Raw genomic sequence first — 16,640 nt, 5'->3', positions numbered from 1 at the left:
GGCAGGTAACGGCCTGGGGCGGCCGGAGGAAGCGGGCTGCGGGGCGCCCTGTGCGCCGCTGGGCGGGGGCCTTGCAGGCGGCGGCGAGCCGCGGACTCTCGCGGCGAGACTCACGGGCTGGAGGCGCCCCTCCGCGCCCCGGCGCCGGCGCCCATGGCTGGACCAGCGGGGAAAGAGCGGGGCGGCGGGAGCGGCGGCTCAGACCCGCGGCGGAGGATGTGGGAGGGGCGCCGCCCGGCCCTCCCCGGCCGCCTGGATTGGCGGCTCCGCGCCCTCCCGGGGAGGCGAGCCGGATGACAGCCTGGCTGCGTCTCGGCGCAATTGCGCGGCGCGATTGCGGGGCGCGGGGCGCGCCAGGGCCTCCCCTCCGGGGAAGGGGCTCCGCGCGAAGGGCTTGCGGGCCGGCGCTCGAAGCAGGGCAGGCGCTTCCAGGCTGCGGGCGGAAAAGGCAGTCCAACAGGTGAAGCCGGACCCCGGCCGATCGCTGCCTGCCGTGCAAGTCCCGGGCACCGAGCGGCAGAGAAGGCCGGGCAGCCAGGGGTTTCGAGCTGTCCCTGCAGCCTTGGAAGCCTCCAGATTTGCAGCCAAAAGGGGGAATACGCACGGCCTGCCTGTTTTTCCAGGGGCCTTTGGTCTCACCAAAGTCACTGCAGTTACTTTATTTATTTATTAAAACATTTCTGTGCCGCCCCTTGCCAAAGCCTTGGGGCGGCTCACAACACAAAATAAAATACAATAAAATGCAAAAATAACAAGATAAAATTAGCAATATAAAATAAATAACAATATAAAAGAAGTCACCCTGGCCAGATAAATAAGCAAATATCGTTAACAATTAAAATGACGCTTAAATAAAAAGGTCTTCGCCTGGCGCCGAAAATCAAATAACGACGGCGCCAGGCGGACCTCTCTGGGGAGCGCATTCCATAGATTGGGCGCCACTGCAGAGAAAGCCCTCCTCCGAGTACCTACCCTCCTAATGTCCTTCACGGAGGGTTCCTGGAGAAGGGCCTCTCCCGCAGATCTCAAGGGGCGGCCGGGCATATATGGATGCAAGCACTCCTTCAGGTAACCAGGACCCAAGCCGTTTAGGGCTTTATAGGTCATCACCAACACCTTGAATTGAGCCCGGACTTCAATGGGAAGCCAATGAAGCTGACGGAGGACTGGAGTCATGTGAACATAACGCCCCGTCCCTGTCAGCAGCCTGGTAGCTCTATTTTGAACCAATTGAAGTATCCGGACCGTCTTCAAGGGTAGCCCCACATAAAGCGCATTACAGAAGTCAAGGTGGGAAGTCACCAGCGCGTTAAAAAATTACTGTTTTAAAGTAATTAGAACACGCGCACACAGAGCGAGCTGGGCACGGTAGCGGGTCATCCAACAAGACGGCCACGGCCTTCATCTGGTGACCAACACCGAGCATCGTCCCGGTCTCAGAACAGTTTACAGTACAATTTTGGAACAGGCTAATGACACTTCCACGATCATCACACAAGAAAAGAGCACAGTCAACAGCTCCAAAACTCAAAATGCAAAACGACCAGCAGATCAGTGCTCATGGCAGAAGATGAAAACCTTTTAACGCCACGCGGAAATGCACTTCTCTTTCTTGCGATCATCCTTTCGGGGGTGCCAAAAGCCCTCCCACTTGACCACCCGGGTCTCAGTTGCCCGAGAGGGAAGGGATCTGGGTTTACTGGATCACTCCAAAGCTATCCTCTAGCAAACAGGACACCTGCTTGGTTGCAAGAGAAAAATGGGAGGGAAGCAGACGCTAGTGGATGAATGGTTGCTCCTTGCTTTCTGTCTCCTCGTTAACCTGTGCGAGGTGCAAACAACAGGCTCAAACAACGGGAGAAGCAAGAAAAGACTCGGAGGCAACCTGTCATGCAGATAAGATGCAGCCCCCCTCCTGCAGTCACCAAGAAGTGTTTCAAAACAAGCCAAGCAAAACCTGGGGCCTTCCCACCGCTTTTTAAATGGCGATTCCATTGAGCCATGAAGCAGCCAGCGCCAAAGGGCTTATCTTCCTGACTTCACCTTCCACCTATGCAGTCCTTATCAAAGAAAAGTAAATATAAATTATTTTATTTACTGCAACTCTGGTCAACCACATCACGAAGTAAACTGTCTGAATGAGAAAATCAACCGACATCGGGGCCAAGAGCTTTAAACAGGGATGCCTTGCATAAGCATTTATTCAGCATTCCAGCCAGCCTGGCCCTATTCCAAGATACGCCATTCCATACCAGCCATATCCACCAGTCTATTGCCTTCCCCAACTTCCTCCCCTCAGTACTGACACCTTCCAGGGAAGTGCCTATTGCTGGGTAATGGCACATAAGCAGCTGTTGCTTTTTGCTAGCAGAAACCAGGCCAAGCTCCAAGCATTTCTTGAAACTGTGGCTCATGGGCTTCCCCTGATTTGCAATTGACCACAATACCTCCTCACCATTGTTGACATAGTATTTTTCAAGGTCTGACTTGTCTCGTGTTTAAGCGGTGCAGAAGCAGTTTCGAGAAGATAAAAAAGGTGAAATTCCTTCCTCATTTAGCATGCTTAATCCTTGGACTATCTGTCAGTTTATTTCCCAGTCCAGGTCTTATTTTCTAAGCACACTGCAAATCCGAAGACTCCCTCCAGGCCAGCTGACACCATCCTCGCTTGCACATGGGTGGCATTGCTTTAGCTACATGAGGATTGCCCAGGGGGAAGGTTTGCAGTTAGTCTACGGAATGAATCAAACATTCAGAGGCAGTCTCTCTCTGCAAAGTCTTTGCTGAAGACCAAATGCCAGATGGTCACCTGGCATGCAGGTGGGGCCCGATGTGACCAAATCCTGCTCCATACAAAATTATGCCGATAGCAGCAATTGATGATGGTAATAACAGCAACGGCCCTGCACTTAGAAAGGTAGCATCTCAGGAAGAGCTCCCTCCCTGGCTACTTTTCTATATGCAGGGATACTATTTTTCCAGGGGGAAACCTATGTGCACCTGAACGTCTTTTGGCCAGCCTTCCTCTCTCCCTTTCTGAATCATCCACATCCAGTGCACCAACTTGCAGGGACGTTTTGCGGCTGCACAACAGGCCCGCCCACTCCAGGGGCGGGGCCTTCTGAAGAAACGCAGAGCCTCATCTAAGCATGAAGGGGGGAAGGGGTTAATCCTCCTGGGCGGGACCCGGGAGCCGCAGAGCCAATCAGCTGCGGCCAAAGCGGGGATGCCCCCGCGAGGAAGTTTGGTTGAGCAGCGGGGAAACACCGCCCGTAGTACCAGCCGGATCAGCCAATGGGAGCGCGGCTCCGCAGTGGAGTGATTTCGCGTCACCGCTCAGGCTCTAGGATTACATCATGGGGGCGGGGATCTCCAGCCTCCACGTGGAGAGGGAGGCTGATGAAGTCACGTGGAACCACGCACTTCACTTACAGCCGACTCTGGGGGCGGAGCTAGCATTTAAAGGAGCCGCGCGGGTTTGGACGGGGAGCAAGCAGGGCGATTACATGTGAATTTATTATAGCAACATTTCCCCAAAAGACGAGAAAGGCGCAGGAGGGAAAGAAAGAAAACGTGGCTTCGTGGCTTGGAATAGCCCTGCTTCAATGCATGCAAATACAAGGCGGGAGGCAGCGCCTGGGTCTCGGGGCTTCTTATCCACTGCGGCTTTTCTCCTGAGCTTTGCAGGAGCTGCGCATGGTGCAGGAGCTGTGCATGGTCTCCCAGCTTCGACAATATGGAGCTCCTGCAAAACTCGGAATAGGCTTCCCCGAGGATAAGGGGAAGGCAGGGAGGAAGGCGGCCTCAGCGGGGCAGGGGGTCTCCCCCGCCAGTAGGAACGCTGGACAGTTTCCCTGTCTGTGTGTGCGCAGAATCACACCCTTCGTTGCCAGAAGCGCTTGTGCTGGCCGCGCATTCTGCATTCGCTTCCAGGAAGCAGGTAGATAATTCAGAAGAGCATCAGTAAATATTAAAAGAGCATCAGTAAATATTTTAATATTAAAATATTAAAGATAAATATTAAAATTAAATTATTAGAGGCTCCCTTTGAGGCAAGGCTAAGCCCTTTTTTCTCATAAGGCAACCTGCAGGCAGGGTAGGTAGGCAACAGTGCCTCTGAACATGGGCAGAGGGCTTTTTCCTTTGTACACATTTGAGATCCAGGAGCTGAGATTAACAATGCAAACCAGCGCATGTCTGTTGAGAAGTGTCGCACTGGATCCACTGGTGCTGGCTCCCATGGCCAACGCTCAGGAATGTTAGGCGTCACCATCAGGAAAATTTAGAGGAAGTAGTTTGGAAAAAACTACAAGATTTTGCCCAGATGCTTGTGAGGGGAAGCACCCCCTGTTTAAAGCACGGGCTTGCAAGAGGTGCTGAGGAGAGCTAGGCCCGCTCCCCCTTCTGTTTGCCGTGTTAATCCCCCACCCATCCAAACAATGGCACGGGGGCACTTGGTTTTCAGGCCGCCTCAAGGCAGATTTTCAACAGGTGCAGTTTTCCCCATCACAGACGGCTGGAGGCAGGAAGACAAGGCAAAGTTCCTGGATTTCTGGTCAGCCCAGAACCCGGGAGCTTGGTCAGGAAGAAAAATGCCCATGACTGTGTACTTGAAGCAGCGGCCGGTTCTTCCTGCTCACTCCCACCCCGTTCCCCTGCGGTCTCGACGCCAGCCTTCCCCAATCTGGGACTACAGGTCCCTCCACCCCCAGCCAGCCAGGAAATGGGGATGATGGGGACTGCAGTCCGCCACCTCCAGAGGGGCCTGGCTGGGGATGGCTGGCCTAGATGAGGCGGGGGGAGTCCAGGCACTGCCTGCAGGGCAGCCGCTTGGCCCACAGCAGGTTCGGCCGTGGGGGAAACTCGCAAGGGCCAGGCTGGTTTCCTTCCCAAAGTTTTCTGCTCGCTCAGTGCCAGGACCGGCTTCCCTCCCAAACAGAAGCTGGCTCTGTATTTTACTAGAACCGTCCAGCAAACAAAGGCCACGGCACATGATGCGCTGGGGGAACAGCAGTAAACAAGGCTGTGCAGCGGCCCTGCCGGCCACGGTGCCGGCGCTCCTGGGGAGCTGCGCAGCGGCCACCCGGGGGACCCCAGAGCGGCTTTCACCCGGGGGACCTCGAACCAGCGCAGGGCCTGGAGCAAGGCAAGGCACCCCGGCCACAATCGTGCATCCCTGCCAGCTTTGCGGGGGGGGGGGGGAGCAGAGAGAGGCTTGCGCGGCCAGAGCATTTCCTGGGCTTCTGAAAGAGGCGGCTTTGCCCTCACGCCCTGCCCAGGGGCATCCAGCAGGTGCCCGGAGTGCAGAAGCAGCGCCCGGCTGTGGCTCCCATCGCTCCTGGCCAGTGACCGTGCTGGCCGGGGCCGACGGAGTCCAGCAACATCTGGAGGGAACCGGGTCCCCGCCCGTGCCATGGGTCTTTGGCCTGGTCCGGTCACTCCGATGTTGTGCATGAACCTATGGAGTCCGCCACGCTGTTTTCTTACATAATTCCCCGTTGCAGACACTGCAGGGTTGGAAAACAAGCACGCGCGAGCATCAGTGTCCCTGAGCGTACAGGCACTGGGGGCAGAGAAGGGCGGTCTTTAAAAGGCGACCCCAGCAGAGGTGGAAAGACACGTCCTCTGAGGTGCGCCCAGATCCCTGCCTTAACCAGCAGCTGGTCCCAACCTTGGACCTCTGAGCTTGTACGGCGCTGTGAGGTTTGATCCCGACCGGATCTGCCGTGGCCTTACACAGGCAAAGCCGCTCGCCTCCATCCCCGCTTGCCTTCCGGAGGGGCCTCGCTCATCCCCTGCTTCGCCGTGCGTCGCACGGCTTGTTCAGTCCGCCCATGCTCTGGAGAAAAGGCCGTGCCGCCCCGGGAGCTCGCGTTGGGCCACCTGTGCGCCCAGGTGAGTACAAGCGAAGACGTGACCTCATTTGGCTCTCATGCCCTTTCTGGCAGCAATGTGAGACGCACCACAGACCTCAGGCTGTGTAATTATGGAGCCGGTGCCGGGCGCCGTCTCCCAGGAGGCCTGGCAATATCGCGGCTTGGTTGCAGGAGATGAGGCGGGAGGGCTGCGTGAAGGTCTAACAGACACGTGACAGTCGCTAGCATTTGCATCGCTTCTCGTTTGGAAAAAGGCGGCTGAGGGGGCGGCAATGACGGGACAGCGGCTTATGAAATTCTGCTCGGTGTGATGGAGGGAGAGGTTTTTCCCCTTCCTCTCCCCCACTGCAGTTAGAATCAGAGTCATCAAATTAAATTAGCTTCCAGCGCTTTGGAAAATGCCTTATTCTATTTATTTATTATTTAGTTAGTTAGTAAACTTCTGTGCCGCCCCATTCGCCAAAGCCTCGGGGCGGCTTATTCTACTTCATTCTGGTGGTACCAAGTTGCTTCCCTTTTTGCTTGAGTCATCAACATGTCTTCGCAGGATCTGAGAGAAGCCCTGCCGTCATCTTCCAGTTTTAACCGTCCTTGGTCTTCCGTCCTTTTTCTTAGCACAGAAAGGCCGTGAAGAAGGCGGAACTGCTGGAAAATATCTCGAGAGTTCACAGCACAGAGGCTAGCATCCCAAATCACCCCCAGACCCTGCAGCGTGATGTTCAGCTCTTCCCTCTGGCATTGGGGAGCCAGGACTACAACCCTTGCCAGCCTCAGAAACATGGGAGTTGTAGTCCAAAAATACTTCAAAGGCACCCGGTTGGGGAACGCGGTTCTAGAGAGATGGGATGGGCAGCGTGGAACACACAGCGCTGGATGAGGTCAATAATGGGGAACGCATGGATGTGGCTGGAGTGCAAACCCCATCAGCCACAGCCAGTGGGGAGGGAGGGCGGGGTTGCAGTCCAGCCATGCCTGGAGGCCAGAAACTCCATCTCTGGACGAGATGGACAGTGGGTGCCTTCTGATCTTCCGAGTCCTGAGGGCTGAACAGGATATAAGAACTTAGGAAGAGACCGGTGAGACCCGGGGTCCATCTAATCCAGTGTTCTGCTCACACCAGCAGGGAAGGCGCTCAGCAGCTCCCTCCCAGCCGTGCTGCCCGCGATCTTGGACCACCAGAGGCTGTCTTCATGCCCATGGCAAGGAGCTTCTTGGAAGCGCGTCTTGGTTGGAAACAGGACGCTGGCCAATGCAGACCTTTGCCGGTGCCCACGGGCTTTTCCCCTCGAGAAATGGACCAGGTGCCATTCGTAGAGGGATGGAGAACAGAGCTGTGGCCACGATTCGATGCGCACCCAAAGGGCTCAAATTCGCACTGCCACACACACATCTCAGATAACATCCGACCAAAGACCCTGCGCGGGTCCTTCCTTCTCCAAAGATGGCTGAAGAAGCTTGGAAACAGACAAGAGTTTGGCAAGGCCACACCGCCCGGATGGTCAGAGAATCAAATTTTCGGGGAATTTCATGCGAATGAAAAGCTGTCAGAGCACAGCTGTGCTGCAGGCACCTCCTGGTCAGGGAGGGCCGTGGCGCCCAGGAGTCTCCCCATGCCTGCCTGGTCCTGGGTTTGACGGCTGCAGCATCTCCAGGTGGGGCTGCGAAAGCATCCAGCCAAAAGCACTGGGAGCCACAGCCGCCAGGCAGCAGCCACAGCACAGGGCTGGGTGGACTCATGGCCTCCGTGCCAGGCCGCTTCCTGCATTCTTACGTTCACCAGGAGCACCTTTCATAGACGTAAAGGTGGGCACCACCTGAACACCGCAAATAGGCTCCCAGCTTTCAAAGTGCCTCCGGCCCTGCGAAGAAGAATAGTGCTGCTTCTCAAGCCCAAAGGAGAAAGAAAATCGGGCTCAGTTAAAGAGGTGGGGGAAGTCCTTAAAAACGGGGCAGGGAAGGACAGAAATGAGCACTTCAGGATCGCCCAGGTTCAACAACTCTCTCTGCATCAGCAAGAAAACAGCAAATGCATCACCAAAAAAGACAAGAACGGACAACGATTTAGACGACGTTTGCGTATGCTAATTCATCCATACAGGTGACCGGCATAATTTAGCCAGAAACACACCTTGCCGCAGTGCAGGGCCAGCAACCAAGCGGCCTGGCCGCTTGTCTGTTCAGGCCGCCGGAGAAAGCCAGTGGTTCGTAACATCACACCAGAACTGCACTGCAGCCGTCCCACAGAGGACTGTCCTCTAGACAAAAGGGACCCATTGCTCTGTTCTTTCGTTTTCCCTCCCAGCTAATGGTTTCCTATTAAAAGCAGGCCAGGTTGGAGGGTTGTGCCTTCCGTACGAGGGCCTGGAATCCCGGAGCCAAACCGAATCATGGAAGCGAAAAGACTTGCTCTAGCCGTGAATCACGCTGCAGGTTGCACTGATGATATTTTATTGGAGTATTTTCACATGCAAGGACAAAAAAAAATGTACAGAGACACACACACACGCACGCACGCACACGCACATACACACACAGGCAGATGACTTCTGGAATGAGGGTTAAGTGATGGCAGCTTAATTAGTAACATCTTTATGCAAAAACCAGCAGGTTTCAGACACCATCACTACTAAGGAAAGAGAGAAGCCAGGAAAGAGAGAAGACAGTTTTAAAGGCATTTAAGAATTCTTATTTATACATAGCTGTTTTTACATTTTTTAAACAATTCCCTTTCCCTGCCCTCCAACCTTCTCCCCGCAAACGAAAACAAAAACATGAATATTTTCAGTAAATAAATATTATCCACTTTTTATCTGGACACACCTAGACTTTTTAAATACACAGCCGAGGCTGCTATGACACAGGTTACGGTGGGGAGGTGGGGGATGAGTTGCAGTTAGCAGCTGGGGCTGAAAAGGAGCGTGTGCGACTTAAAAACTCACTACGGAAGATGCCTGCAGACACGTCGGCTTCCTACGGAGGAATGGTGGGGGCAGGGGATGGGAGTGGGGCAGACGGCCCAGGACCGCCCGTCCTTCGAAGCGATCCAGACCACCTCGGCTTGCCTCAGCTTCGGAAGCACCGCATGGAACGGGCGGGCGTTTCGAAGCAAGGCGCTTCACGGAGGTCTCAGCTGCTCAGGTGCGTCTGCTCCTGCTGCAGGTGCCGTACCTGGGGAGGCTGCAGGAGGGGCAGCGTCCCGCCGAGGGTGGCAGGGACCGTCCGGTGCCCCTCCAAGCCGGCCTGGGCCAACCCTTCTGGAGCGCGTGAAGCCAGCATTTGGCGGCGCTGCTCTCGGCCGGGGCTTGGCCTGCGGTCTCCCAGGAGAGCCGCACGGAGGCGAACTGCGTGCTGGAGGGTCCCATCGGGCACCTGCGTTCCGCGGTGCTCGGTGGAGACGCGCACGTGCCCGGGCCACTGCAGGGGAACGCGCCCGGCTTGGCCGCCATGGCCCTTTCCTCCCACTGCCCCCTCCCTCGCCCAGGAAAAACCCGCCAGGAGGCGCAGCCTTGGAAGGGCCGGTTGGTCAGGAGACTCAACAGGGAGGGTGTCGCGAGGCATCTCTCCGCATTCAGGGTGTGCAAGTGCTCTTGGTCAGTTAAGGGGCTCTGGGAGAGCCGCTGGCACCAGCAGCAGAGGGGCTTCCTCGCAGTGCGCATCCAGGCAGACGGGGCGGCCATGCGAGCTCAGGAAAGGCTTCCTCTTGCCTGGGACCCGCCGCGTGCCAGCGAGGTGCTGGGCCCCAGCCGGCCTCCTTGGAGCAGGGGAGGCTGGCCTGGCCTCCCCAGCTCCACCACGGTTCCTCCGTCCCCCCTTGCCCAGGCTGGGCACTCGCGCTGCCCCCCGCCCGCCCGGCACAGCGGCGGGGAGGGGCGCGGCTGCCCCGAGACAGCCTGCCCGGTCTGGCGCTCGCCTGGGCCTGGAGGCTGGGGCCGGGAGAAAGGGGCTGTGGCGAGCTGAGGGACAACGGTCTCCCACGCGGGCGCAGACGGGAACGTGGCTGCCCGGCCTGCCCGGGAAGAGGACAGCGCCACTCCTCAACTCTTTGCTCGAGAGCCAACGTCCTTCCCCAGACGGAGAGAGAGACGGAAAAGGACTCCGGAGGCTGCGTGGCCGGGCTCGGCCGGGAGCTGCCCTTCCCACCCTGAGGTGGCCCTCCGGACGTGTGGGGCTCCAACCCCACCGGCCCAGCCAGCACGCGGGGGCGATCTGGCCTGGGGGAAGGCTTGATGGCCCGTGCCATGGACCACCCCCCTTCCTTAGTCATTGCCATATACATTCCAGAGTCTGTGACCTATTTCTCCTGGACAGATCTGTATCCTGCAGATGCTTTAAAATAAGGTAACGGGGATGGGGACACACCTGCCACACGGAATATAGTTTACACGGGGAGCATCGTCTCCCTGTGTGATGCCTCGGCATGCAGACGCATTATCGAAGGGCTGGGGAAAGAAAGGGGGGGTGGAGGCAGTGATGACAGGCCCGATCCAGCAGGAAGGCCTCCCGCACCTGCTCTGAACCAGCGGGGCACCGGAGGACGCCCCCCCACACACACACTTCAGCGGGGGGTCCTGCAGAGAAGCCTTCCCCACTGAGTCGGGACACCAATAAATATTTTCAGCCGCAGCGGAAAGGTCTCCGGAACGGACCCCACCCAGAATTTCGTGCAGCCTTCCCCAGCCTGTCGCCACCGTTGGGGGGGCTGTTTTAGTGTCGCTTAGAGATCATTCACACAGGGGAGACACTTCCTACGGGGATTCCCAGGTCCTCGCGGTTTACGTCTCACCAGCATGAGATGCCCCCTCCCCGCCCCTCGACCCCCCCGGATGATAGCTGACCTCTTTCTCTTTCTCGAAGCGAAGCGCAAGCACAAGCGCAAGCACAAGCCAAGGTAATGGGAGGGCAAGGAAGGGCCGGGAGGCGGGAGGCGGGCCCGCTGGCAAAGGGACAACCGGTCGAGACGCATTTGCAGTTCAGCAGCTGATGCCCGGAAGGAGGCTGGCGAGGAAGCCGTGGGAAGGGCGGCCCTTGAGAGGGGACATGAGGGGAATGTAAAAGGCCCCCGAAAGCACGAGGGAAGGAAAGCTGCAGTTCTAGGCGGAAATATCTGAAGGGCGGCAAGCAGCCCACCCCTGCCCCTGAGGAGGGGCAGAAGCCCAGGGGGACACACTGGACCTCCGACTGGAGGGGTCCCTGCCAGGGGAAGGGTTTCTCTTGCACTGGACCAACAGCGAGGCAGCGAGAGCTGGGTGGGCTCCCTAGGCCACAAGAGCAAAGACAAGCTCGGCTGTTATCCGAGACTCTCCGAGCGTCCGCGTGCTTTGGACCAGCTTGGCGGAGAACGCGGCATCCACCTCAACCAAAGCCCGGATGGGTTTCTTTCTGTATCGGGGCGCAGGGGGAGAGAGCGTCCATGCATTTAAGACAGTACGGAAAAGGAGCATTCCCAGCCTGGGACGTGAAAGTGGAGTGAAGCAGGTGCGAAAGGACAGCCGCCGGAGTGACAGGGCTGGGCAGAAAGAAACTTTCAAAAGGGAGCTGATCGGGGCTGGATCGCTTCCGAGAGAGATGAGAGGCCATCTATGATGCCCAGGAAGGACCGGGGACTCGTTGGAGCCGGAAAGCACGAGGACCGCTCGACTGCACGGCCGTGTCCCTCCACACACGGAGCGCAGCAGGAGGGGCGTTACAGCGCGAAGAGGGCGTCCTCCGAGCGCTCAGGCTTCTTTTTGCTGGGCGGGTTTGTCGTCAGTGGTGTGGGCTCCTCCTGAGGCGGCGAGGGCAGGTTGGGGATCCGTTCAGCAGCTTTGGCGCGTTCTTCTAAGAACTTGTCAAACTCTGAAATTCGAAAAATGTCAAAGAGCGGGTGTTTGGGCTGGAATCTGGGGGTCCCGGCGCTACCTGGGAGGCGCGAGGACTCTCGCAGGCCATTTGCAAGCGCTTTTCTGTGGCTGCCCCATGCTTTGCAGAACCCGGAGCCTCCTCTCTCAGCCCAGGCAGGGAATGGCCACCCCCAAGCCCCTCCCGGCCTCCTTTCCACACAAACCCACCACAGCTGAGGACTTCACAAATTCCGCAAATGCTCCCCGTTTTGCCAAGTGGACTCAGAACGGCCAGCCGTGGGGAGAAGCCAGGAAACAGGCCAGGCGATAAACCCCGACGGAGTGGCAGTCTGATTTAAGCATCGCTCCAGAACCCACCGAGTCGTCTTTGGCCAGAGGCCAGTGCAGGCTAGAGGAGAGGGTGGGGAGCCGGCCGGCCTTTCCGCCAGCCCTGCTTGAACGACCCGAGTTCCCTTCCGCACCTCACCCCTTCTGCTTCCTCGCTGGGCCTGTGAGCCCACAGGCGGGGATGACTTGTTTTAATGACCGCTCCGAGCGGCTTCATGGCTGCGGAGCCGTGTGAAGACGCTTTCAATAAAGCAGCCGGGTCTGGCGAGGGCAGCGCTGCCTCGCTCGGACTCGCAGCCGCTCCCCAGCCCCTCAGAGGAGGCGACCCGCCCTCGTCAGCAGCTCTTCAGGGAAGGTGGCAAGGACGGAACCCGAGGCCCTCTTCGTGCAAACCCAGGCAGCTCCTTTTCCACTTGAGGAGCAGCTCCACGCGGGGTGCAGCCCTCGATCCCTCTTGCCCCAGATCTTGCCCTTGACTGGGAGCCACGGAAGAGGAAGGCCGGGGGTCCCAGGGGGCCGCATTCCCCACCCCGCTGTGGCTCCCTGAACTTCTCCGGCCCGCCCAGCATGTGCAGGGTCTTGCGGTGGCCTTGCAAGGTGGCGCACGTCCTCCGTGCGCGTGTGCTCGCTTACCTTCGCTCGTCACTCCTTCTTCGAGTTCATCTCCTTTCTGTAATTGGAACGAGAAAGGGGTGGGGAAGGAGAAATACCACCATGAGTTCAGAAGTCCTCAGGCTGATCGTGGTACGGGGATGCACCCTGGTCCAACAATTAAACTATCCGGTCACAGCAGTGTAGGATAGCATTAACGCCGGTCAAGGCAGCCCAAATTGCTTGAGGGTTCTCCTCCCTCCAGGGAGAACCAGCCACTCTCCTCTGTGCACCGAAGAGGGAAAGCAAGGCCAAGACTGCCATGCCATGAAGAGGCAGCAGGGTTTCCTGCCTGGGCCTTCCTTGGACAGGACGTTTCCAAACCAAAGGAAACCAGGGTGACAGGTAAAACCGGATGCCCGAGGAACCACTCCAGCACAACCCCTCCAGGAGGAGGAGACGGGAGGGAGTGGGGGCATTTCTTCTGGCATGGGCGAGCCAAGAGGTCACCCCGAGGCCCGCTTGTCACAGAGAAGACTCCCCCTGGATGCAGGGTGGAATCGGATTTGGGGAGAGGGGAAGACACGGTGTGGGAGCAGAGCCACACGGCAGCGCTGCGCCTGGCTTCCCAGCCAAACTGGCGGGAGAACCATGTGTGCTCAGCCGCCAGCCTCGTGTTCTCCCGCTCGTCTGCCAGCCTGGCTTCCCAGCCGCATCCTTTCCGAAGTGCTGCTCATTCCTTTAAGGCACCCCACCCCAAGGGAACTTTAGGGGAGGCAGCACGAAACTCCTTTAGGGTTTTTTTTTGAGGGGGGGGAGTGATATGGCGGGTTGGCAGCCCACCCACATCAAGGCCTGCTTTTCCTTCCCACGCAGAGATAAACTGGGGAGAGGGTTGAGGCTCCAACAGATTTGGGGAGGAAGAGATGGAGCAGGTTACTAAGCCACATCTCCTGTGAAGCACAGGCTGTCTGCTCACACGCAGAAAGGGCTGCGGAGACGGTGACCTGCATCTAAGAAAATGCAGGTGGCGCCTTCAAAACGGGGCTCTCCCTTCCCGAATTACCCCCCACCCCACCCCACAATTAAGTGCACAGAGGTTGGCTGGAGAGTTGGCTGCCCAGAGGCGCCTTCACTGGGCTGGGCTGCCCAGAGGTGCCCAGCCTCCTCAGCATTTCAGGCCACCCGCAACTGCTCTGTGGGCGCGCCTCGTTAGCACCCACACATTAATCAGGGCCATTAATAGGATGTGCAAACCGCCTGGCTATTAGGTAAACACCTTTGCATGTGCTTGACCCGTGTTGGTATTATTGTCATGAGAAAGAAAAGAGTACCTACATAAAATGCCCTGAAGATGCATTGCAATCATTTTCTCTTCAAAACTGGTAGATCCGAGACCTTTGGAACTTGCTGTGAATCTTTCCCTGCATCACTGGCACCCTCCTGCCCAACTCCAGGAGCCAGGCCACACGTTACACAGGTGGACATGGAAAACCCGGGATTCTCCCCTTCAGCTCCCAGGTGTGCCTGTGCAGTGTATGCTTCTTTTTAAATATATATTGTTATATTCGACCCTATATTTAATGTGGAGTTTGCTGTTTCTACAGAAGCTGCTCACTAGACTGACATTTTTATGTACCTGTCCAGCACAAACCCAAGAGCTCTTTCTTGGTCAGTCACTAGCTCAAATCTCAGCAGTTTGCATTTAAAGTTGGGGTACCCCCACCCCGCCCATGTGCATTATTTCACCCTTGTTTACACTGAACTGCATCTGCTCTCTTGATGCCTCTTCTTCCAGTATGGGGAGATTTTCCTGGAATTCCATCCCCTAATTTACCACCTCATTCCGCACTGCTTGGGCCCAGCTTGAAATGGCAAATCAGGCGCAAACAGTTCGGGGAAGAGAAGCCATTTTGAATGCTTTTGTGCTTTAAAAGCAAACGAAGGACAAGAGTCTCCGGGGAAGGAGAGATCTTGCCTGCTGGGGAAGCGGTGTCTGATCGAGCCCTCACAATGCTTGTAAGCTTTGCTCGTGCTGCTCTGCCATTTCTTGCTGTCCGTGCATTTTTAACGCATTCCCAAAACATGACACTCCGTGTGTGTCTGTATTTGGTTCAGGAGTGGGAAACTTGCAGCCCTTGGCCTACAACTCCCATTATCCTTCCCCAGTGGCAATCCTGGCTGGGGCAGATGTGCATTTTAATTAATTTATTTATTTATTTAGAAAATTTTAATGGTACATTCCCCCTTCCACCTCATTCCTGCTCTGATCTTTGTGGCCTAGTACAGACGTGTGGGAGAACGGGCTGGCAGCGAGATGCCAAACAGACCGCACCACTTCACCCTCCAGCTGAGGGACCCTCCTCTTTGAAAAATCTCTCTCCTGCCATCCTGCCCCCCACCCGCAATACACACAAGGACTGCATCATGGACTGGGCCAATGCATGCAGGGAAGGCCATCCACCAGCCTATGCAATGGAGTGTCCTTTGTTCTGGCAATACATGGGAGGCCAACCCCAAGTCTCCTCTCTGCTGGATTTCCGTTCGGCCCCTTCCAACGTTCAGCCACAAAACACGGCCGGCCAGGGTCCCTCCCCGCCGCCCGCCCGCCACTCCCACAGGGCTTCTCTAAAGTGTGGGTGTCTGGTTTGCACTTGCGCAAGCCCTGGCACGCACGGCCTGAACGCAGCGCCAGCTTGTCCTGCGGCACTTGCAGGAGGATGCTGGGTCCGGGGCCCCGAGCGGCAAAGTCCGCGCCAGAGACTCACAGAGCGCCTTCGGCAGGACAAGCACCACCTCCCCCACTGCAGTTTGCAGGATCCTTGCGCACAAAATATATAAAAGAAAACAGAACAAGAGAGGGTCTTACCACGTCTGTACTCAGCCACTCCTCAATGTCATCCATGACAGAGGACTGTGTGACGGGAATCTGGGGGATGCAGCAAGAGACGCAGCAAGCCAGGCAAAAACCAAAACACGTCACAATTACGGCCAAAGAATGAGTGGGAAAGCGAGACACAAAGGAGGGGGAAAAAACATAAAGCCACGTAAGATGGACTGTTGCTGTTGGAGAAGGATTGCAACTGAATAATGCACTCACCAAACAAAACCCCAACAGAAACGCAAACCCAGCACACAAACACAGCAACGCAAAGCAGGAGAACAATAGCGCTGTGACAATTAAATGAAGGGTTGCCGTGAGTGAAATGGCCGAGAGCAAGCACTGGGGTCGATCACCCCCCTTGGGACAAGGGCCAAAATAATGCGTTGGCTTTGGAGAACCTGCATCCCTTAACACTGGAGCTCCCAGCACACAAACAGAGCCAGAAAGGCCATTAAGCCATGAATACCAGCAGGACTTTTGAATGGAGCAAAGGAGCTGGAGGACGGTGGGGGGGCAACCTGACCCAGAGGTGCACGCCTGGCCTGTGGCTCAGGAGCAAACCGAACCCGAGGCTGAGCATTATGGGATGAGCGTGCGCAAGTCCACAGAAGCTGCCGGTCTCCACACCTGCGTGAAGATGGAGGGGGAGGTTCTGTGCTGGCCAATGCAAGGTTTTCCCCATAAGCTAAAGAGGTCTGATGCGTACTGAGCATTAAAAAGTGCTTTTAAAAACTCATCATCTATGTCCTTCAAAGAACACGCTCTCCTTTAGGCAAGCTTCTGTAAATGCAGCATATCTTTCAAGCTGACACGGACGAGCTGCGAGTACATCGCTTAGCAGGTGCGTGGAGAAAGTGCTCCGAGTAACGTGTGTCGATTCTGATCGCCTGGGCTCAGAGAGGATGCACACGCTCCTCCGAGAGGATTCATCCGCAGGGCACAAGAAGGGCCACCTCCGAAGGTGCATTCCTCCGTGCATGCAGAAAGCGCAGAGTGGCTCTCTGGTGGCAAGCACCCTATAGGGAAGACGGACTGTGCAGCGATGGGCGGGTGACTGGGCAGGCCCCTGTGTGACCTTCCTCCGAGGCTGGGACTGGAAGGGAAATGCCCAGCTGCCCAAGC

At 56.9% G+C, this 16,640-nt stretch overlaps 1 protein-coding gene across 3 annotated transcripts in view; it reads right to left on the bottom strand.

Annotated features, from left to right (window-relative positions):
* Window positions 1-8,295: 8,295 nt before the first annotated feature.
* The window catches only part of TOM1L2 (target of myb1 like 2 membrane trafficking protein), a 34,472-nt gene continuing 26,127 nt past the window's right edge, over window positions 8,296-16,640 (bottom strand). For 2 of the 3 annotated variants that reach the window (XM_044433415.1, XM_044433416.1), the window contains 3 exons: window positions 15,504-15,563; window positions 12,677-12,713; window positions 8,296-11,711 (listed from right to left, as the gene is read on the bottom strand). In XM_044433415.1, coding sequence (XP_044289350.1) covers window positions 11,560-11,711; window positions 12,677-12,713; window positions 15,504-15,563 — 249 coding nt within the window. In that variant the 3' untranslated portion in view covers window positions 8,296-11,559. The remainder of the gene's footprint in view (window positions 11,712-12,676; window positions 12,714-15,503; window positions 15,564-16,640) is intronic. The other variant, XM_044433418.1, reaches the window with a different exon arrangement.

Source organism: Varanus komodoensis, unplaced genomic scaffold (assembly GCF_004798865.1).
Source record: "Varanus komodoensis strain SLA01 unplaced genomic scaffold, ASM479886v1 scaffold26, whole genome shotgun sequence".
In the NCBI taxonomy this organism is placed as follows: Eukaryota; Metazoa; Chordata; class Lepidosauria; order Squamata; family Varanidae; genus Varanus; species Varanus komodoensis.
Note: the sequence above shows the minus strand (reverse complement) of the source record. Positions and strands in the feature narration are given on the sequence as shown.